At 50.6% G+C, this 22,500-nt stretch overlaps 1 protein-coding gene across 1 annotated transcript in view; it reads left to right on the top strand.

The window, feature by feature from the left end:
- Positions 1 to 22,500, top strand: part of Myo7b (myosin VIIB) — a 77,857-nt gene that overhangs the window by 51,115 nt on the left and 4,242 nt on the right. Inside the window, exons 21-39 of the mRNA XM_021150276.2 lie at positions 746 to 964; positions 1,895 to 2,065; positions 2,179 to 2,388; positions 2,533 to 2,691; positions 4,803 to 4,930; positions 8,776 to 8,902; positions 9,491 to 9,610; positions 10,629 to 10,802; positions 11,677 to 11,904; positions 12,889 to 13,056; positions 14,168 to 14,285; positions 14,378 to 14,504; positions 16,238 to 16,401; positions 17,736 to 17,917; positions 18,558 to 18,688; positions 18,844 to 19,001; positions 19,477 to 19,630; positions 20,092 to 20,247; positions 21,261 to 21,366. Of these exons, the coding sequence (XP_021005935.1) occupies positions 746 to 964; positions 1,895 to 2,065; positions 2,179 to 2,388; positions 2,533 to 2,691; positions 4,803 to 4,930; positions 8,776 to 8,902; positions 9,491 to 9,610; positions 10,629 to 10,802; positions 11,677 to 11,904; positions 12,889 to 13,056; positions 14,168 to 14,285; positions 14,378 to 14,504; positions 16,238 to 16,401; positions 17,736 to 17,917; positions 18,558 to 18,688; positions 18,844 to 19,001; positions 19,477 to 19,630; positions 20,092 to 20,247; positions 21,261 to 21,366 (3,000 nt within the window). The remainder of the gene's footprint in view (positions 1 to 745; positions 965 to 1,894; positions 2,066 to 2,178; positions 2,389 to 2,532; positions 2,692 to 4,802; positions 4,931 to 8,775; positions 8,903 to 9,490; positions 9,611 to 10,628; positions 10,803 to 11,676; positions 11,905 to 12,888; positions 13,057 to 14,167; positions 14,286 to 14,377; positions 14,505 to 16,237; positions 16,402 to 17,735; positions 17,918 to 18,557; positions 18,689 to 18,843; positions 19,002 to 19,476; positions 19,631 to 20,091; positions 20,248 to 21,260; positions 21,367 to 22,500) is intronic.

Here is a 22,500-nt window from a genome sequence, read left to right as displayed (position 1 = left end):
AGACTTTTGAGGCATGGTATGGATTGGGTGTTCATCCATTTCTCTCCTATTTTAGAGACACCCCCACCTGAGTGGGCGCCATTGTTCAGCAGTACAGTGAGTGCCACTGTCCGCTGTGGAGCCCGTGTCAGTCCACTGTTGACATCACATTAGTTACATTTCCTTTTTGCTGCCAATACCCAACAAAAGCAACTTAAAGGAAAACGGCTCACATGTCAAGAGTACAGACTATCATGATGGGGGAGTTCATGGCAGCAGGAATAACAGACTGCTGGTCACATTGCATCCACCATCAGGAAGCAGAGAGCAATGAGTTCCTATGCTCAGCTAGGCATTTCCATTTTATACAGTCCAGAAACCTGACCCATGAGATGGTGCTGTCCACATCTAGGATAGATCTACTTAGCTCAATTAACCTTGTCTTGAGAAGTTGTCACGGACATGCCCAGAGGTTTGTCTCCAAGGTGATTCTAGATCTGCCAGGTTCACAATCAACATAAACCATCACATAAACTATTGCCAGATGCTTGTTTGGTGCTTATTTGAATGGTAGGCTCTGCTCCAAGTAATCAAGACAAGTAATGACTAGGTTCATGCACGTAGGCGTGCATGTATACCCGCAACACCAGCACTGTACTGAAAAGCAGGTGACTACGTTGCACAGAGGGTCTTCTATGAAGAATCACGCTCTGCTCTCCCAGGAAAGTGGTCTTGCCATAAATCTAGCTGCTTCCTGCTTTCACAGATCCTAGTGGGCTTTGAACGCCTGCAGGCCATTGCCCGGAGCCACCTGCTGATGAGACAGTTCCAGGCCATGCGACAGAGGATAGTGCAGCTGCAGGCCCGCTGCAGGGGCTACCTGGTGCGACAGCAAGTCCAGGCCAAGAGGAGGGCAGTGGTGATCATTCAGGCACATGCCAGGGGCATGGTTGTCCGGAAGAGCTACTGGCAACAGAAAAGCACTGTAGGTAGTACATGTGGTATGAAAGAGAGGTAGGGTTGCCTGGGACAAAGAGGGAAATGGATGAACAGCGATTAAGAATACTTATGAGAAAGCCCTTTAGAATATCCAACATTCTCAAGCGAAAATGTTTAAATCGACTAGACAGTTTTTAGAAATACAGCAAGAGTCCATGAAGGAGATGTTCCTGGGGATATAATTTCGATTGTACAAAATGGCTGGGAAGAGAGTTCAGTTGGTAAATGTCTTAGGATTTCTACTGCTGTGAAGAGACACCATGACAACAACTCTTGTAAAGGGAAATATTTAATTGGGACTGGGTTACAGTTCAGAGATTCAGTCTGTTATCCTCATGGTGGGAAGCATGGTGGCACAAAGCAGACATAATACTGGAGAGGTAGCTGAGCGTTCTATATCTGGATTGGCAGGCAGTAGGAAGAGAGAGAGAGATACTGGGCCTGGCTTGAGCATCTGAACTCTCAAAGCCCACCCCCCAGTGACACACAAAGCCGCACCTACTCCAACAAGGCTACAACTCCTAATAGTGCCACTCCCTATGGTCCTATGAGGGCTACGTTCATTCAAACCACCCCCAGTAAAGTACTTGTCATATTTCCTGTTGCTATTATAAGATATCCTGACATAAACAATGTAAAGAAAACAGGATTCACTTAGGAAAGTCAAGGTTGCCAGAAGGTGAGGCAACTCGCCCACCATCTTACAACCATCCAAGAGCAGGAACCCATGAAAGTTACTGTGTGTGTGCTAGTGCTCAGCTTCTTCCCCCACTCCTATCACCCCATAGAATGGTGCCACCTGTGCCATGTGGTCTTTCTACCTCAATTAATGTAACCAAGATAACAGACAGGCTCCCAGACCAACCTGATCTAGACAATCCCTTTAAGTAACCTTCTCTCTATGGGGTGTGTACAGGGGCCTCAGGTCATTCTGGCTAAGGAACCAAAGGCTCAAGGTGCGGTCCATGAGAGGAAGCGTAAGTCCATCTATGACACTGTCACTGACACAGCGATGGTGGAGAAAGTGTTTGGCTTCCTCCCAGCCATGATTGGAGGTCAGGAGGGTCCAGCCCCAACACGCTTTGAGGTAAGACAGATCAAGCAGGGTTGGGAGGACCCTTCTTGGGCTAACTGGGACTATCAATGTGCATTCCACTGACTGAAAGGTTGGCCCATGTCCTCCCTGTTTGGCCCTTCCAGGATCTGGAAGTAAAGACCCAGAAACTTCATGAGGTTGATCTGGATACAGTGCCCATGATGGCGATGCCAGAAGAGGAGGTGGACAGCCTGGCTGAGTATACCTTCCCCAAGTTTGCTGTGACTTACTTCCAGAAGTCAGCCAGCCACACCCACATCCAGAAGCCCCTTCGATACCCACTCCTCTACCATGAAAATGATACTGACCACTCGGTACCCGCTTTTCCCTGGTTTCTATGTGGCCCAGCCTGCCCCCCACCCCCAACCCATTCATTGTTTATAGAAAATAAGCAAAGAGCCCAGATCACCATGGGGCCCAGTGCCAGAACCAACCAGCCCTTCTGTCTCATTCCCCAGGCTGCTCTGGCTGTTTGGATTATCATCCTGAGGTTCATGGGTGACCTTCCAGAGCCAGTGGTCTATGGCAGGGACAGCCTGACTGGCAGCTCAGTGATGCGGCAGATCCATGACAAGCTGGGCAAGGACAGTGTCACTCAGCGCAACAGATCCTCACAGGTATGTGGCAAGGGCAGCAGAGAGGTGTCCACTAGAGAAGGACCTAGGAAGCTGAGTGGAAACACCATCCACTGAACCCAGTGCCCAAGACTTAAAGTGCATTTGGGAATTCATGAGTCAGGAATGGCACAGGATGCTTGGGATTTTGCAATGACAAATGGAGATGGTCTCCTGAACTACGAATGTTGGCTTTGACTCCAGCTAAATTCACATTAACATTAAAAACGAAAAACAGATATTTGAGAAAGAAGCTATAGCTCAGTTGGTAGAGTGTTTGCCTAGAATGAGCAAAGCCCTGAGCCGGTCCCCAGCATCACACAACCCAGATAAGGTGGGGCATACTTGCTATTCCTGCACAGGAGTTCTGGAGGCAGAAAGATGAGGATTTAAGGTCACTCTTGGCTGTATAAAAAGCTGGAGGCCAGAGAAAGAGATGAGGAGAGGGAAGATAAGCAAGGCTGGGAGATGATCAGAGGATAAGAGCATTGGCCATGCAAGTTTCATCAAATCCCCCCAAGCCAAGCCAGGCAGTAGCATGTGCAGCTAAACCTATCATCCCTCTGAGCAAATGGGATGCAGTGAGAATTCCCAGAACCTGGTGTGTGCAGTGGTGATGAGGCTCTGACAAAAAGAAGGCAGAAGGTGAGGACTGACGCTTGAGTCTGTCCTCTGACATCCACACATGCACTGTGCCATGCATACACCTGCACATGTATGCACATGCACACAGACACATGCACACTACACATATTTACATACACACGATTTAAAAATAATTCACAACACTTTTTTTGGTCAAAACCCCCTTAAGGCCCAGGTTCATGCAATGAACGAACCAAAATCCAAAGGAGTTAGCTAAGCAGCAGTGACCGTAACTGGGGGTCCACTGTAGAAATCCATGAGTGCTCCATACACCGAGCCACTGAGACCAAGCATGCTGTGAGGACCCATTTGCCCACTAACTATAGAGGAGCCCAATAGCCCTCTGCAGCCCTGACCGAATGGACAAGCCAGAGCTGCTCCAACTTCCTGAGCTCTGGAGGCATAAGCTCCGCCAGAGTGTGTTAGGTAGCAATGCTCCGTAACAAGTTACCCCGAAGCACAGCTGCTTAAGACAGGTCAGACTAGTTCTTTCTGAGAGTTGGGAGTGGCTTGGATGGTTGGTTCTGATTCAGGATCTCTCGTGAAGTTGCTGCTAAACTGCCAACTTTGGCTTGAATAACCTGTAGGCTTGGCCTGAGTCCACTCCCAGGTTCATGGAATGGTGTATCCATCCCACTATGTGGTCCCTGTCTTGAGCTATCTGAGCATCCTCACTACATGATTTTTCTTCACACTGAGTGATCCATGATGAAAAATATAGTACTTCACTTTATGGGGCAGGGGCATAGCCAGAATAGAAGGTGGAGCTCACATTGCAGGCTGAGGACCTTTCCCAGCGGGGACTCTGACGGGAAGTCTAGAAGGTAACTCTGTCTTCTAAAAGGTAGACATTGAGACTCTGGACTGGCTTCCCAGGGTCAGATCTCAGATTTCTTTCATGCACATTTGTTAAGTAGGCCAAACAAACCCTACCCATACAATCAGTCAGTGTTTCACGCTGAGATTCCATACCCAACGCCAGCTTTACCCAGACAGAGATGCTATCTAGCCCTGAGTTGACCTCAACCCAAGCTCAGTCTCATCCCAAGCTCTAGTTTGGGCTGCAAATTCTCATAATGACACCATTGGGGCAAGGTCTATCCTCTGCCCTGACCTGTGCTACTTGCTTTGTAAGCTGATCCAGAAGATGGCTGAATGTCAAAGACAAATGCTCTATCCCTGGTGGCTAAACAGTTAACTACCTGAGCGCTCACATCCCCTTGGTCCCTGGTCTGCCTCCACAGAGAAGAAGCAACTGGGACAGAGGGTCCAATAATATCTCCTCCATAAAACTACAGTGGTCCTCATAGATCACTGGCCAAGTGAGCCCAGCCAGGAGATGATTTGTCTGTCTGTCCTGGCTCAGTGTCAGATTGGTACAGAGCTCTTGGCCATTGCTTCCATCCCATGCATCTGTTTCCTCCTTGGCAAATCGGGATGGTCACAGCTGTGCTTCTGTGGACTTCTAGGTGGCCAGCCAGCTGAACTTTGGTGAAGAGACATTCAAGTTTGATGGCCCTATCTCAGACAGACCCATGTCTAACCTAGAGAAGGTACACTTCATTGTGGGCTACGCCATCATGCGTCCTGGACTCAGGTTGGTCTCCACTCCCCACTTCTATTCAGAATATTAGGCCACTTTCCGGGCCCTTAGCTTGTGATGGCATCACCCTTATCATCTACCTCTAGGTACCGGCTATTCAACTACTCTGACATGGGCCTGGAGACTAGGTCTTGGCCTAGATGCTGTTAGAGCCACCTAGGCTCTCTGCTTGCTCTGTTAAGAGAAGCCAGGAGGGGCTGGGGAAATGGTTCAGTTGGTTCCACACCTGCATTACAACCTGAGATTGAGCCAGGAAAAGCAGCATGTGCTTGTGTGTGCTTGTGTGCTTGTGTGCTCGTGTGCTTATAATGCCTGTGCTGAGCTCTTGCTGGCCAAAAGGCCCAGCTAAATCAGTGAGTCGCAGGCTGAGAGGCACTGTCTTAAAAGTATCAGTATGGTGGAAAGTAACCAAAGAAAGCTTCTACAAGCTCATACGCATAGATGCACACATACCTGTGCATGAGGCTGGACTGGGCAGATGCAGTTTTAAGACAGATTTGGCATCAGCTAGAGGGCAATTCACTTTATTCTGTTTTATTTTATTTTTTGAGACAGTGCTTCACTATGTAGCCTAGGCTGGCCTGGAACTCCTGCCTCAGTCTCCCAGGAGCTCCAGATAGTCATTGTAGAATAGGCTCTGGTACAGGACCCTATAAATTTAGAGAGTTCTGCATTATATTATTCATGTTAACATATCTCAGCTTATGTTAAACGTACTTCATGTGCAATTTGCTATACAGGAATTGTGGCATGGAGTCTGGATTACCTCACTTGGGATGATATTTTTTTTTCTAGTTCCATCCATTTACCTGCAAATTTCATGATTTAATTCTTTTTAATGGCTGAGTAGTACTCCATTGTTATATGTACCATATTTTTTCTTATAAAAGACAACATTTAATTGGGGCTGGCTTACAGGTTCAGAGATTCAGTCCATTATCATCAAAGTGGGAGCATGGCAGCATCTAGGCAGTCATGGTACAGGCAGAGCTGAGAGTTCTACATCTTCATCTGAAATCTGCTAGTGGAAGACTCACTTCCAGGCAGCTAGGTTGAGGGTATTTAAGCCCATCCCCACAGTGACACACCTACTCCAACAAGGGCACACTTTTTAATAGTGCCACTCCTTGGGCCAAGCATATACAAACCAACACATTCCACTCCCTGGCCACCATAGGCTTGTTCAAACATATGAGCCTCTGGGGGCCATTCCTAAACATAGCATAATGCAAAATACTTTTAGTTCAACTTCCAGAATCCCCATAGTCTATAGCAGTCTCAACAACGTTAAAAGTCCAAAGTTTAAGATCTCTTCTGAGATTCGTACAATCACTTAGCTGTAATTTCCAAAGCAAGATAGGAAACCACATGGACAAACTCAGCATGTCCCTGTCTGATGTCAAAAAGGTCTTCAGATCTCCAACTCCTTTTTCATCTTTGTTGACTGCAAGAAACTTCTTTCTGCTGGGGTGGTTCTACTCCCTGATGGCAGCCTTCCTCAGCCGATAACCCATGGCTCTGGTATCTTGAACATCTTGGGCAACTTCAGTGTTACAGCTTCTTGTTTCAGTGTCTGGGATCCATATGTGATCTTCTGGGCTCCTCCTAAGGGCTGGCATCACAGCTCCAGCTCTGCCCACTGTAGCACTCTAAGCTCAGGTTGATCCACTCCACTGCCGCTGCTGTTCTTGGTGACCATCCCATGGTACTGGCATCTCCAATACACTGGGGTCTTCTGCTGCAACTGGGCTTCACCCATAGCCTCTCATAGGCTCTCTTCACAGTGCCAAGCCTCTATTCCGTTGCATGGCCCCTTCAGTCCTGGGCCATTAACTGCAACTGAGGCTCCATCTTCACCAATGACCTTCCATGGCCTCTCACAGTGCTAAGCCTCAGCTGCTCTTCATGACCCCTTCATGCCTTCAAAACCAGTACCACCTGGGTGACTCTTACACATAACCAAGTACAGCTGCAGCACGCGGAACAACCATGGCTATCTCTGGAACACAGTTTCTTTGTGCTCTCAGAAAACACTTCCCAGAAGATTTAACCTCAGTGACGCAGGTCTCTTCTTAATCACCACTAGTTTCTTAGCTCCATCTAACCAGCATCATTTGTTGCAGTAGTCCCTTCTATTTTGGACTCTAAAGCCAGAGCCACATGGCTGAAGCTGCTGAGTTCTGTTGTTTGCTGGGGCTGGAACATGTTCTATTGTTCCATTACATTATCACTAGCTTTCTGTTTTCCAACTCCTTCACTGCGTAAGGTTGGCTGAACTGGAACTTGGTCCATAGACTGATTTTTTTTTTGTTCTTGTTTTTTGTTTTTGTTTTGTTTTGCTTTGCTTTTTTTGAGACAGGGTTTCTCTGTGTGGCCCTGGCTGTCCTGGAACTCACTCTGTAGACCAGGCTAGCCTCAAACTCAGAAATCTGCCTGCCTCTGCCTCCCGAGTGCTGGGATTAAAGGCGTGCACCACCACTGCCCGGCCATAGACTGATTTTGAACTCGTACATTTTAAATTCATTCTTCTGTTGACAGACATCAATGTTGTTTCCAGTTTCTGGCTTTTATGAAAAGAGTAGCAATGACGATGGTTGATAGGATAGAGCATCATTTGGGTATATGCCCAAGATGGTGCGGTTGGGTCTTGAATTAGATCTAGTTCCAGTTTCCTGCGGAACTGACATATTGATTTTCACAGTAGCTGTACAAGTGTGCACTCCCATCAGCAGTGGAGGAGTGCTCCCATCAGCAGTGGAGGAGTGCTCCCCTTACTCCACAGCCTCACCAGCATGAGCTGTCACTTGTTTTATCTTGGCCATTCTGACAGGTGTAACATGGAATTTCAAAGTAGTCTTGATTTGCATTTCCCTGACAACTAAGAATGTTGGACATTTTTTTAAAGTTGTTCTAGGTCATTTACATTGCCTCTTTTGAGAATTCTGTTTAGATATGTATCCCATTTTTAATTTGGCTGTTTGTTTTCTTGATGTCCAGTTTTTTAAAGTTTTTTTTATATGTTAGAGATTAGCCTTATATCATATGTGTAGTTGGTAAAAATCAACAATAGAAATAGCAGAAAATACACAAACTCATGAAAGTTAAACAACTCACTACTGAATGAAAATTGAGTCAAGACAAAAATCAAAGTCAATTTGATTTAGCTTGTCCATCAATAACTTCAACACATTCACTGTAGGCCAGTTAGGGCTGATCCTCCCGCTTCCTGCCTCCTGGGGGCTGGCACAGGCATGTATCGACCTGGGCCAAGTCTGGAAGTAAAGTTTAAAACTTTTTAGAATTAAATTAAAATGAAAACACAATATACACAAACTTACGGGACATAGTGAAGACTTCTAAACGGCAAGTTCATAGCACTAAGTGCCTACATTAAAAACCTGGAGAGATTTCATCCTGCACATTTCTTAATCTAGAAAGTGATAAGCAAAATAAGACACCCTATCTCCTCTTTCATCACTGTACTAGAGGAGGTGCCTATCTCCAGGGTGTGGGACGCTGTCTTAAAGCAGAGGAGAAGAAAGGTAATGAAGTAACTGTAAGCTTGGGGAAGGAACGGGTTGCTTATACGTGAACCAGGGAGAGAGCATCAAGAACAGCAGCAAGGGCAAGGAGGCCGTGGGCAGAGGCAGGAACAGAAGCAAAGACTCAAGGGAAGGAATACCCCGGAAGGAGGACTGAAGGCAGGGCCTTGATAAACTAGGATGGGGAGGTAGAAAGACGGAGCTCTGGGAAGACACCAGGTGATGGGTGCAGTGCATAGGCACCCAAGCTCTCCTCCTCCTGCGAGCCTCACAGAGCCTATGGGCTGTGTCTTTCAGGGATGAAATCTACTGTCAGATCTGCAAGCAGCTCTCCGAGAACTACAAAACAAGTAGCCGGGCCCGGGGCTGGATCCTGCTCAGCCTCTGTCTGGGATGCTTCCCACCCTCAGAGAGGTTCATGAAGGTGATGAGAGCCAGGCTGGGGCGGGACTGGCTTGGGGAGGAGGCAGGTCACAACAGGAGCAGGCCCTGAGTCCTGGACGCTGGGCCAAGTCCAGAGGTCATAGCTAGTGAGCAGCACTATCTACACTTCTCTAAGCCTCGATTTTCTCATCTGAAAGGATGCTCTTATTGGCTCCTATCCAGGAGCGCGGTCTCACTTCCCTTGGTCCCAAGCACATACCCTTCAGGACTAAAGTGGAGATGGACTGGGGATATCGCTCAACTGGTAGCAATGATTGCTGAGCATGCGCGAAGCCCTGGATTCAATCCCCAGCATCATATAAGAGTAGAAGTTGTGATGCACTCCTGTACCAGCCCTCAGGAGGTAGAAGCAGGAGATCAGACCTAACTGTCCCACCTGGTGTTGAAGTTATTGATGGAGAGTTAGAGACTATCTGAGCGTGACTAGAACCCAGGGCTTCAGCCATGCTAGGCAAGCACTAGCAACTGAGTCACATCTCCAGCAAAGAAGGGTTTAAATTGACCTGGGCCGAAAATAGAGGCCTCCATTCTGAATGTCTCCCTCTTCCCACCCCTTTCTCACCACCAGTATCTGCTGAATTTCATTAGTCAAGGGCCACCCAGCTATGGGCCCTTCTGTGCTGAACGGCTGCAACGCACCTTCGCCAATGGGGTGCGTGCAGAACCCCCCACCTGGCTGGAGCTGCAGGTAGGTGCTGGCAGGGTGGGACACACTGTTTCTTGACTCCTTCCATCTTTTTGTGTATGCACACCATGTGGTTGTGGGTACCACAGCATGTATGCAGAGGTCAGAGAATAACTTGGTGGTGTCAGCTCTCTTTTTCTACCATGTGGGTACCAGGTACTAAACTCATGTCATCAGTCTTGGCAAAATTGCCTTTGCTAGCTGAGCGCTCTCATTGGCTCCTCTGTTGCTCCTTCCAGGTCACCCCGGTACTCAGCATGGCCTAGGCTTCAGAACCTCCCTACCCACCTCTTAACCCACATTCCTGTTTTGTTCCTACCTCTCCCGCCTACCCGGACAGGAAGATATCACTACCATGCTCCGTATAGAGAGTGCACACTGATTGCTTCTAGCTTCTAGAAGGCAATGGTTCTGCAAGCTTGTTGCCTTTCATAGCTCTGCTATTTATCGGGAGCCGGCACCACCTCTACCTGATTTGTCTCATGACACCCCTGAGTTCTCAAGACTTCAGAAAGGGTCATTCCAGACCACCAGGATAAAGGGAGTACTCTGGGTCACAGCAGTGCCTGTACCTGCCCCATGTAAAGACAGCAGGCCTCCTCTGGCCACATTCCCTTCATGTTCTCTCTGCAATTTCACCCGCCTTCCTTCCCCAAATTCCCGTAGGCAAACTATAGGTGAACATGAAGCCACTCATATACCTATACAGTGTTGGCCTTAGGATCCAATGACTTAAACTTTGTCTGAGACAACCTCAGCACTTTGGGTTTGCATCTGAGTGCGGCTTATTATGGGATACAGGCTGTACACCAGGGCTGCAGAGACTACAAAGTCTACAGCTTACCCACTCTGGGTGGGTAGCACAGACCACTGGACACCATGCCAATTCACAGTCAGACCCTGGGTCTTCTGAGGGACTCACCCTCAGGACTCCATAGGAACAAGCAAGCTTAGGGATGGGGAGCCTCTGGGGACAGGCTCTGGGCCCCAGGACTACAGAGTACCGCCTATCTGTCCCTAGGCTGTCAAGTCCAAGAAGCACATCCCGATCCAGGTCATCCTGGCAACCGGAAAGAGCCTGACCATCTCTGTGGACTCCGCCTCCACATCACGAGAAATCTGCCAGCACGTCGCTCAGAAACAGGGTCTCAGGGACAATCTGGGCTTCTCCCTCCAGGTCGCTGTATATGATAAGGTATCAGCTAGGACTCATATCCTACCTATGCCTCCTATGCACACCTGGGCCAGAGCACCCTGAAGCCAGAATCTGTACCTATTAACCTTCCATGCCTGCATCCTCAGCCACCACACACACACACCACATATATGGGCATGCATATACATACATTCGTGCACACACACATCCATGCATATGCACACACACCAGAGACACCTCATACCACATGCCAGGTCCTCCTGCCTGCATACTTACAGGCCATCAGTTGTACCTTTACCCACATAGGGCTAGATATGAGCCTTCACCCCCAAATCTAGGAACCCTAATATTTATCTGTGGGAGTCAAACTCTCCCTTCTTTGGGAAGCATTTTAGGCAGTGATGGACAGACTAGGACACCTTCTGCAAGCTGGGGAGACAGTTCAGTTGGTGAAGCACATACTGAGGCATGGATAGTTGAGACCAATCCCCCAGTACCATGTAAATAATCTAAGCATGGCGACATTTGCTGCTGCACTACCCAAATGGAGATGTGAGGGTCCCAGGGCTCATTGACCAGCAAATCCAACCAAATCAGTGAGTTCTAGGTTCAATGAGAGATCCCATCTCGGAAACGGAGATGGAAAGCAATTAGGGAAGATTTGCCATCCACCTGTGACCTCCACAAATATGCAAACACACACACACACACACACACACACACACTCACACACACACATATAACATGAAGAGAAAGAAAGAAGCATTTTGGTGTCTACCTGGACTCAGGAGTGGCTTCTTGGCCCACACAGGGCACCATGGTCCCTGTCTTCCTCATATGATGTTAAGGATAGATGTCTGTGTTGGGGCGTGGCATATCGCAGCTGTTAATCCCTCTTGCCCCCAATTCTCAGTTCTGGTCCTTGGGCAGCGGCTGTGACCATTTGATGGATGCTGTGGCCCAGTGTGAACAACTGGCCCGAGAGAGGGGAGAGAGCCAGCGGCAGGCCCCCTGGCGTATCTACTTCCGTAAGGAGTTCTTCACCCCCTGGCATGACTCCCGAGAGGACCCTGTGAGCACTGAGCTCATTTACCACCAAGTCCTCCGTGGGGTGTGGTCTGGCGAGTATAACTTTGAGAAGGTGAGGAGCCCTGCGAGTTGCCCCATTCCTAGACTGTGGCCATCAGGATGCTTTGCAGTACAGGGGCTCCGTGGCAGTGGAAGTAATAAAGAATGTGGCAGACAGGAGCCTGAGGAAGGATGGATGGAAAGGTAGATACAAGGGTGCAGGTGTGGAGCCAACACTGGGTACAGCTATCTCTCCCAGGCCTGGCCTTCTTCTTCCTCCTCTGGGTTGCAGGTTTGCTTGGGCATCTGGGATCCTTGGCTCCCACAGCATCAGGCAGAAAAGCCACCCCCCTACTTGTCCCAGGCTGCCTGACCTCCCACACCAGTTGCTCATAGAGCAGTGTATCCTGGGGATCAGGAATGTAGCCTCGAAGCTGAATGATGATAACCTGGGTTCGATCCCTCGTATAAACTGAACCTGGTAGCGAACACCTGTAATGCCAGCAAGTGGGAGGCAAGAAGAGCATACGTTTAAGGTTATTCTTGGATGTATAGGGAGTTTGAGGCCAGTCGGAGATACATGAGGCTTATTCTAGGGGTTGGGGGAGAGGGAGAAGGAGGGAAAAGAGGGGAAAGAGGAGGAAGAACATGGAGAAAGAAGAGGGGAGGAGACGAGAAGGGAAGGAAGAAGAGGACCCTCGGGGTCACTCACATCTGGGATGCACAAAGAGCTCTAACAACGGGGTGCTCTGTGACTATGTGGCACCAGGTGCAAACACCACATGCCACATCAGGAGGCTGTGTCTTGGGAGCCTATCAGCCACAGCATTCCAGCCGTCTGCCTGAATGGGGCAGCCACTGTGTTTTTGGCATGGGAGGACCTGCCCCTCCTAGAGCAGCAGTGTAGGAGAGAGGTTAGGACAGGAGGCTGCTCCTGCCTCCTTCCTTGTGTGAGAGGCTGGTGAGCCCCACTGCTCTGAGGTAGGAGTTGCCTCGTGGGGAGACCTTGTGGGCCCTTACTCACCCCTCTTATGCTCCCGCTGTCCCTGGCACACAGGAGGAGGAGCTTGTGGAGCTGCTGGCCCGGCACTGCTATGTGCAGCTTGGGGCCACGGTGAAGAGTAACGCTGTCCAGGAGCTGTTGCCCAGCTGTGTTCCCTCCAAGCTGTACCGGACCAAGTCTCCAGAGAAGTGGGCTAGCCTTGTCACTGCTGCCCATGCCAAGGTCAGTCTGTGGCAGGCTGGGCACTCTGGGTCCACTCTGAGGGGTGATGAGAGGAATGGGTCCCTTCCTCCATGAGTCTCTCATGTGCTTTAATAGGCACATCCCTGACTCAAGGGACAAAGTGTCTCCTTTAGCTCAGCACATCACCACAGGTTCCTGTCACCTGCCCTCCTCCCTCTGTATAGGTCTCTTGCTCCCAAACTGCTCTGCCCAGCAGCACCTAGCTGGCCTATCTCCAGGGCCTGAGGCTCCACAGCTGCTGAATTCTGACAGTTCTGTGGCCTGGCACAGGCTCATCATTTTTTCCCTTCATGCTCACCTCCAAGCCTCTCAATGTCCCCTCACCAGGCACATGGAAATCTTAGGTCACCGTGTACACGTCCTAAGTGTTTGGTACATGTGGCAGATGGCCAAATCACCCTTCATATCTGCTGTGTTCATTTCCATGCCTAAAGTCAGCACATGAATGTAGAGATGAGAAATGGCATTTGGTCCAACAGAGAAAGAAAACTTGAGGACATTTTAGACACAGCCCAGTGGATGTGGGGCATGTGAGGAAGGGAAAGGGTGAGCCAGGCAAAGGGAAGAAATATAAGGAAGAGAGAAGTGTAGAGATGGCTTGGTGGGTAAAGAGCTTGCTGCGCAGGGCTGACACCCTGAGTTCAGATCACCAGAACTCATGAAGTGCTGGGTGGGGTAGCACACACCTGTGCAGTCCCGATGTATACCTTCAGAGAGATGGGGGCAGGAACAGGAGGATTGATAGAATCCTGGGAGCCAGCTAGCCTGGCATAGCAATAGTGAGCAACAAGAGACCATGTGTCATGCTGGGCAGTGGAGGTGCACGCCTTTAATCTCAGCACTTGGGAGGCAGAGGCAGGCGGATTTCTGAGTTCAAGGCCAGCCTGGTCTACAGAAGTAAGTTCCAGGACATCCATGGCTACACAGAGAAACCCTGTCTCAAAAAGAGAGAGAGAGAGAGAGAGAGAGAGAGAGAGAGAGAGAGAGAGAGAGAGAGAGCATGTGTCAATCAAGGTGGAAGGTGAGGGCCAATGTTGGAGGTTGTCCTTCACCCTTCCATATGCAGCCCGGGCTTTTCCACTCCATATAGGCCCAGTATACCCAGTCGAAAGCCACGCCACTGGCGGTGAGGGAGCAGACAGTGGAGGCTGCCCGTCTTCTGTGGCCCTTGCTCTTCTCCCGGCTATTTGAAGTCACCACACTCTCTGGTAAGAGCATGTGGTGCTGTGCGGTTGGGGAGGACAAGGAGCTGCTCCTAGTGGTCAGCATGGCCTTCAGTCTGGGGTTGCCTTCTGGCCAGGTCCCCGCCTTCCCAAGACGCAGCTGGTTTTAGCCATTAACTGGAAGGGGATGTACTTCCTGGATCAGAAGGAGAGGACACTGCTGGGGTTGTCCTTCGCAGAGGTCATGGGTCTGGTCGCCAACAGGTAAACCTCAAGTCTTTTACTTCTCAACCTGAGACCTTGGTTTAGGTGGATATGGAACTCAAGGACAGATATGAGGAGGGGCTAACAAGTCAGCAGTAGCAGGATAAGTGGAGCAAGCACAAGTGCAGGGTGAATCTGCAGCTTCTTAAAAAAAAAAAAAAAAAACAGAAATTGTATAAGAATACGTTTGCATTTTAATCCCAAGTGTAGGACATGGGGCTACTTTAAACAATCCACAGCAGCTGATTATGACTTGCCTCATGCTTTATTAGGGGCGTGATTTTGCCAGCTGCAGATAATTTCTGCAATTGTGAGACGTTTGGAATTCTGGGGACTTTTCAGAGGGCACATAAATGCTGGGTTCCCAAGAGATGGTATGGGTTGCTGGTTGGTGGTTGGTTGCTGTTGGTCATAGTTTGATAAGTGGTCATGATCAAAGGTGAAACAACAAGAGGAAGAAATTAGATACGCTGACAGAGAAGATCAAACTTTCACCAAGGAACTTACACCTCTGTCAACAGGAAGTAGTCTAACAGTAATGTCGCCCCTTTTCCCTCTATCCTTTTTTCTGTCCTTTCTAGCATTAGGGGCTTGTAAGGGTAGAGAGAGGGTATTACACTCTCTGGTAAGAGCATGTGGTGCTGTGCGGTTGGGGAGGACAGGGAGCCTGCTCCTGGTGGCCAGCATGGCCTTCAGGCTGGGGTTGCCTTCTGGCCAGGTCCCTGCCTTCCCCTCCTTCACAGCTGATTTTTGCCATTAACTGGAAGGGGAAACGCTTGCCTTCTGTGTACCCCTGAACTTGTAAAGTAGCAAATGCTGGCTACACACGGGACTTGGGGACACCCTCCCACACTTACTCGGAGTTCTTCCAAGACATCTGGGAACTCCTGCCTTAGGAACTGTTCCACTTCAGTTCCTTAGTCTTGCTAGGGGTCTGACAGGTTCACAGTCCCATTGCTCCCTGGGGTCCACTGTCCACTCTCCTGGGCAACTGGAAGTCCTCACAGCATCCCCTGCTGGGTTAGTGAATTGCCTTGCTGCCACACAAAACTACCCAGTATAAGCAACTTAAGGGAGGGTGGGTTCAGTGTGACTCACAGGTTGAGGGTTCAGACATCACGGAGGAAAGACAGACAGCAGGAGCGTGAGGCAGCTGCCCCGCCGTGTCACAGCAGGAAGCAAAGAGATGAGTGCTGCTCAGCTAGCTTTCTCCTTCTCATTCAGTCAGGGATCTGAGCCTACAGAGTGTGGTACCCACATTTAGTACGGGTCTGCCCACATCAGCTAGAAACTCTATCAGGTATACCCGGAGGTTGGTCACATAGGTGAGCTAGAGGCTAACAGTGACAATCAGTTTTAACAATTGCACCCATTCTGGAGAGAAGTAAACTGTGGCACATCAGCTAGGTAACTGTCCCATGTTCCAAGCCTAGAGCATTCTGTGTGATGTTGCCCATTTTCTGCTTAGAGCAGTCTTTCATGCTGGGACATCTCACACCCCGCTGCCTCTGGAACACAGAGATCTGCTTGCCACTTGTCCAGTGCCTAAGGTGCTGCCTGGAACTTGGGCCAACCTGGACACTGACTAACCTCTTCCAAGGACCCTTTAGGAGTCCCTTGTTTCCTCATGTCTGGCGCTGGAGCTGTCACTTCTCAAAGACTGCTCAGGAGCTGTCATGAGAGAGAGCGAGCCGGGAAGGCTCCGGGTCCCACTGCGCCCTTTGTGCCCTCAGGGACGCCCCAGGAGGGAAGAAGCTGCTTCTAGCCACACTCCAGGAAGAGTACGAGTTCGTCTCCCCCAGCAGCGTGGCTATTGCGGAGATGGTGGCCTTGTTCTTGGGAGGCTTGAAGGAGAGATCTGTGTTCGCCATGGCCCTGCAGGACAGAAGGGCCACAGGTGCCCACTGGGAGAGGGAAGGGGCTCATGGGACTGGTGGAGAAGGGTGGCTTCCTCACATCCACAAGACCCAAAGTGAAGCTTAGAAACACAAGCATCCGTATCATGGGGTCAGCTTCAGCAAGGTCCTCATCTGAAAGGCTTAAAGGAGGTGTGTTACACGTACACTCCACCAACACCACCCATGTTCTCACAGACACTGGCAAGGTTAACGCACACCTGCAGGGACCTACACCCACACCATCCCCACAACCACCCTATTATCCCACGTCACAGACGCCAGACCAGAGGCTCAGAGAGGGAGATACTTCACCCAGCACCACACAGCTTTCCGTGAAAGTCCTCACTCCAACAAGAGCTGGGCTGGAGCCTATAGGCTAGGCCAGTGTCAGGCTCCAGACGTCAACCATCGAGATTGATTACAGGCATTGTAGACAAACTGGCTGCAATTCAGATGCAAGGGCTCTGTCAGAACTCTTCAAAAAAACAAACAAGCAAACAAACAAAAACCTTATTCACTTTACAATCCACTCACTGCCCCCCTCCAAGTCACCCACTCCCACAATCCTTCCCCCATCCCCATCCCCTTCTACTCTGAGTGGGTTGGGGACCCTTGTGTATCCCCCTACCCTGGCACATCATGTCTCTGTGAGGCTAGGCACATCTGAGACCAGACAAGGCAGTCCAGCTGGAAGAACGTATCCCACAGACAGGCAACAGCTTTTGGGATAGCCCCTGCTCCAGTTGTTCAGAACCCACATGAAGACCAAGCTGCACATCTGTTACATAAGTGTGGGGAGGCCTAGGTCCAGCCTGTGTACGTTCTTGGGTTGGTGGTTCAGTCTCTGAGAGACCCAAAGGTCTAGGTTAGTTGACGCTGTTGAGTTCCTATGGAGTTCCTATCCCCTCTGCGGCCATATCTGTAGGAACTCTTAGACTCTGTGAGGAACATCAGAGAGTGCTCATCCATTTGCCTGTTAGTTCTCACTCATGCTCATCTAGGAAATATCATCAAAGGCTTACTGGTTTGCACATGGGCTCAGAGGTCAGACCACAGAGTGCTCTGGCCAGACATGTAAACCACCAGCTATGTACCCCACTCTGCCTCCTGCCCAGCTCCTGACTAGGTCTCAGAAGTCTGATAGGCTTGGGCTATAGCAGGTGACAGTAATCTGCACTGTTGTCTCAGAGTTGCCTCAAGCCCATGGCTCTGTGTCTTGGTTTCTTCATATGTCAAAGGATGTCATCTCTGAAATGCTAGTGTAGTCTGGGGACTCTGGGGAGCCCTTGGCAAATGTGGCAATTTTGTCTCTATATGTAACCTGGACCTGCAGACGATATCACCCTTCTGCCCTTCAAGAAAGGTGACTTACTGATCCTGACCAAGAAACAAGGACTGTTGGCCTCAGAGAACTGGGCTCTGGGTCAGAACGACAGAACTGGCAAGACGGGGCTGGTGCCCACTGCCTGTCTCTACACCATCCCCTCGGTCACCAAGCCCTCAACCCAGCTGCTGGTATGTCTCCTGCACAGCTCTAATCAGCTGGGCACTGAGAGCAGGCTCTTGGGATACTTAGCTTGAGTCTCACCATCTTCCTTATAGAGATCCAGGACCACATGGGCATTCAGACAGCTGTACCGATCCCCGTTAACCCTAGAGTGACAGTGAAGTTGGCATATTTATGCAGAAGCACTTAGTAGGTCTTCAGTAAAGGTTGCTCTCTTCCTCTCACCATGGAAATGTCCTGGGTACAAACACCCTTCCTCAGCTCAGGGTGTTGACATCTCCTGCCCCAAGAGGCAGGCAGACCCTCTAACATGCACACATTAAGTGCCTGGTATGTGCCCTAAGCCTGCAACTCAAGTTGCCATCAACAGCAGCTCCTAAATGCCTGAGCAGAGATGTCCTAGGGAAAGAGAGCCTTGGGTTGTGAGAGCAAGAGCGGCCACATGCTGAGGACAGGGTCATACAGACTTATTGATACTAATCTGGCTAAAGCAGAGGAAGGTCTCAGATAGGCTGACTCAACATGGTCACACAGTAGGTGAAAGTCTATCACCCCTGTGTTCTGACTCACTGAGAAAGCTAAATTAAAAGTCTAAGGAAGAGCCTTGTGGCAGTGGCTCCTGGGTAACTGTGGGCCTGCCCCCTGCAGAGCTTGCTGGCCATGTCACCAGAGAAACGGAAGCTGGCAGCCCAGGAGGTGCGGGCTCCGGAGCCACCACTGGAGGAGCAGCTCACAGAGTCGCCATACACCCTGGAGGAATTCTCCTACCAGTTCTTCAGGTGAGGTCCCCATTCTGAGGGCTGCCAGAAGGCTGGGCTGGCCGGCACACAGCCCGGGATACAAGAAGGGGAAGGAAGGCAGCAGCCACCCTGTAAGGCCAAGCAAGGGCAGAGAAAGCCTCGGCACAGACCCTTACACCAGCCTTCTCTGGCAGGGCTCCGGAGAAAGAGACCATCAGCAGGGCCGCGATGCCCATGGCCCGAAGCCGGGGCCATCTGTGGGCTTACTCCCCAGAGCCGCTGCGCCAACCACTGCTCAAATCTGTCCACGACAAAGCCAAACTGCGGGATGCAGCCTGCCAGATCTTCCTCGATATCCTTCCCACCAACCTACCCTAGCTGCGGGCAAGCCTGCGGGCATACCCACCCGGGTCCCCTGAAGGTCCCACAGCCACCTGGGAGGGGTCAGGGCCCATGTGAGAGGGCAGAGTGCCCTCTCATGTGTGCAGAGCCAACGCTCAGCTTCTTGCAAAGAGGCTTGAGGCTAAGTAAAGGGCCTGGAAATGTCCATATGGAGTGAAACCTTACTTAAGGGTCAGTATGAGCCTGGGTCAAAGGTCAGTGGGTGACTTGACTCAGGGCTCATTGTGAGCCTGAATCAGGGTTGAGAGCGCACTGGTCCAGAGAGCAACTGGGGACTTGGTTCAGGGGTCACGTTTTAGCTGGTCAATGAGTGGCTTGGTTCAGGGTTCAGCCTGGGTTCCCCGGGCAGCATTGGGCCACAGCTAAGGCTCTGGTGCAGGTTCAGCCTGAGTCTCCCTGGGTGCTGTTCTCCTTCACAGTCACACCCATCCTCAAGTACACAGGCGATTACCCTTCCCGGCAGTCCTGGCACAGCCTGGAGCTCACAGACCAGATGTTCTCGTTAGCCCTGCAGGACCCAGCCCTACAGGATGAACTGTACTGCCAGATCCTGAAGCAACTGACCCACAACTCCATCAGGTCTGCCAAAGGGTAGCCTCCTGTTCTGGGCCCTGGGATATGCCTCTGCTGAGGGGAAACAGCCACATATCCAGCAGCCAAAGCAGCCATGCTAAGTCCAGGGCCCAGTGTGCTCTGCTAGTATCTGAGGGTGGGTGACAAAGGAGGGATATCCCAGGCTTGTACCTTGCCCACTGCCTTTCTTCTCTATGGCCTGGGCAGACTGTGGCCTGTCTGAATCCCTTTCCATAAGACAGACAGGGCCACCCATCTTGTCATCAAGGCATGAAAGTGCCCTGTTGCCCTGGGCCAATGGATTGCAAGCTGGCACAATGTAGCCTCAGTGTGTACTGCATCCCCTCCCCCCTTCCCACCCAAGCTCCCAAACCCACGGGCCCAAGTGTCCCATTTTTGCTTCTGAGGTGTTTGCTTGGCCTGGGCACAGCACAGGGCCTTACCACTTTATGGGTGCTACCCCACAGGTTCAGTGAAGAGCGAGCCTGGCAGCTACTCTGGCTCTGCACAGGTCTCTTCCCACCTGGGAAGACATTGCTGCCCCACGCTCAGAAGTTCATAGACTCCCGGAAGAAGAAGCCGTTGGCTCTCGACTGTAGCCGCAGGCTCCACAGGGTTCTAAGGTAAACCTGCTGCCTTACACCCTAGAGTACCAACCCGGTCCCAGCTCCGAGCAGGTATACGGGGACATGGTTCTGTGTGACTTCATGTTCCTTTCCAGGAAGGTAGGACCAGGTGGAGGAAGGGACAGAAGGCTCAGGAATGTCCCAGGCAGCCTGGGTTCTCAGAGATGCTTCAATCAGGACCAATAGCCATCTTACCTGTAGCTCCCCTGCCCCACTTCTGCCTACTCAGAACATAAAGAGTCTTCAGGTGGCCTAGCATGACTAAGGCATCTTAGTTCAACCCAGGGTAGCTGAGGTCAGAGGCCTGTCCCTCTTAACCCTTGTGCCATCTTTGTCCTCCCTGTAACCATCAAGAGGGTCTTCCCATGGAGCTAGGTCAATACCTAAAGTGACAGTGAAATTGGCATATTTATGCAGGCACTTAGTAGGTGCTTGATTAAGGTTGGACTCTTCCTCTGACCATGGATATGTCCTGGGGACAAACTCAACCTTCCTCAGCCCCTGCTTCATTTCAAACTATGAACCCTAGTGTCTGTATCCCCCCTTGTCCCTAATAGTCTCCTGCCTTCTCTATCTTGGCCTTGACCATGATGAAAGTGGGCTGAGCGAGTGAGTGATGTGAGTGTGCGTGGCCATGGAGAACGCAGCATCCTTTGGACGGCCATGTTGCAGTCCCTACCCCTTATGCAATCCCCTGGCCTGTGAATACAAGAACACTCCTGTCCATAGTGTCACAGCCAGCAGTCCCTGGTACTGCTAGGGAGCTCTTGTTTCCCCAGCCTTCTTGCAGGTAGGTGGTACTGGGCTCATCTTTATGCCAGGGTCACACACAGAGCCCACCAGGCAGAGACAAACCTAGGAAGGATGAGGAGCAGGAACCTACCTACATGCTCCCCTATAGTGCTCCCCTATTGAAGGCTTTGTGTCCAGCATCAGGCTGAATCTCCCATTAAGGCTGGCAGTTGGAATGAGTACAGGAGTGGTACTGTAACCCACTTTGTCCTCCTCAGAGTGGGACCTCGGAAGCAGCCCCCACATCATGTAGAGGTGAAAGCGGCTGAGCAGAATGTCTCCAAACTACACCATGAGGTCTACCTCCCCAATGACACCAGCAAGGTGAGTGCTCCCCACAGTGAGTCTAGGGCCTCAGGAGGCTGCAGGGCACCTTCTTAGCATCCCAGCACGCTCTTCACTCATTTCACTAGATCCACACAGTCCAGGTTCCAAATGGACCCCCATTGCTGCTGCTCCCATCTGTGCCGTGGCATTTTTGCCTCCACACTTCAAGCCAGCATCACGGAGCGCTGCACCAAGTTAAGGGGACACCAGTGAAATTAGAAGTGGAAACTCTTTCAAAGGCACGAGTTAAGATCCCAAGCCAAGGAGGGAAAAGAGAAGAAGCCAGAGGGGTGGGCAGCAAAGCTGAGCCTTAGGGCTTGTGGGCCCCTGCAGACATCTGTGATGAGCAGCAGCCACTTCCCTGTGGTCCAGAACTTGCCCTGGAGACTTGGGGTGGCAGAAGGGACAGGTAGGAGGTAGGAAACCATTGGGCCCTAGGTGTAATAAAGAAGCATCAAATGACAATGAGACCAAGGCCACCCTCGCACCCTCCCTCGGGGCTCCTTGAGCATCGGTGGCTTGGGTATAGTTGAGCACCTTGTCTGGCTACAGGGTCACAATATAAGTCCAAAGGTCCAGACCTCCTGGGTCTAGCCTGGGCCTGGACAGTATGTGCTGTTGCCAAGCAACATTATATGTGGATGACTTTCTGGGGCCTGTCCTTCTCCAGACAGAACACAGCCAGCCCAAGGCTTATGGTGACAAAAATAGGCCCAGGGTGATGGTTCTGTCAGTAATGTGCCAGCCGAGTAAACACAAGGACTTGGCCTTTACACAAGCGCTGGGCTCAGTAGCACTAGGGAGGCAGAGACTCCCTGGAGCTTATTGGTCAGTCATCCCAGTCAAATGGATGAATTCCACATTCAGTGAGAAACCTTGTCTAAAAAAAAAAAAAAAAAAAAAAAAACATTTGAGAGCAATTGAGAAAACACTTGAGTCCCTTTAATCCCAGAACTTGGGAGGCAGGTGAATCTGAGTTCTAGGATAGCCTGGTCTATAGAGTGAGTTCTAGGCTAGCCTGGTGTACAGAGTGAGTTCTAGGATAGCCAGGGCTACACATAGTAACTCTTAAGGAGAGAGAGAGAGAGAGAGAGAGAGAGAGAGAGAGAGAGAGAGAGAGAGAGAAAGAGA

This window comes from Mus caroli, chromosome 18 (genome assembly GCF_900094665.2).
Source record: "Mus caroli chromosome 18, CAROLI_EIJ_v1.1, whole genome shotgun sequence".
In the NCBI taxonomy this organism is placed as follows: Eukaryota; Metazoa; Chordata; class Mammalia; order Rodentia; family Muridae; genus Mus; species Mus caroli.
Note: the sequence above shows the minus strand (reverse complement) of the source record. Positions and strands in the feature narration are given on the sequence as shown.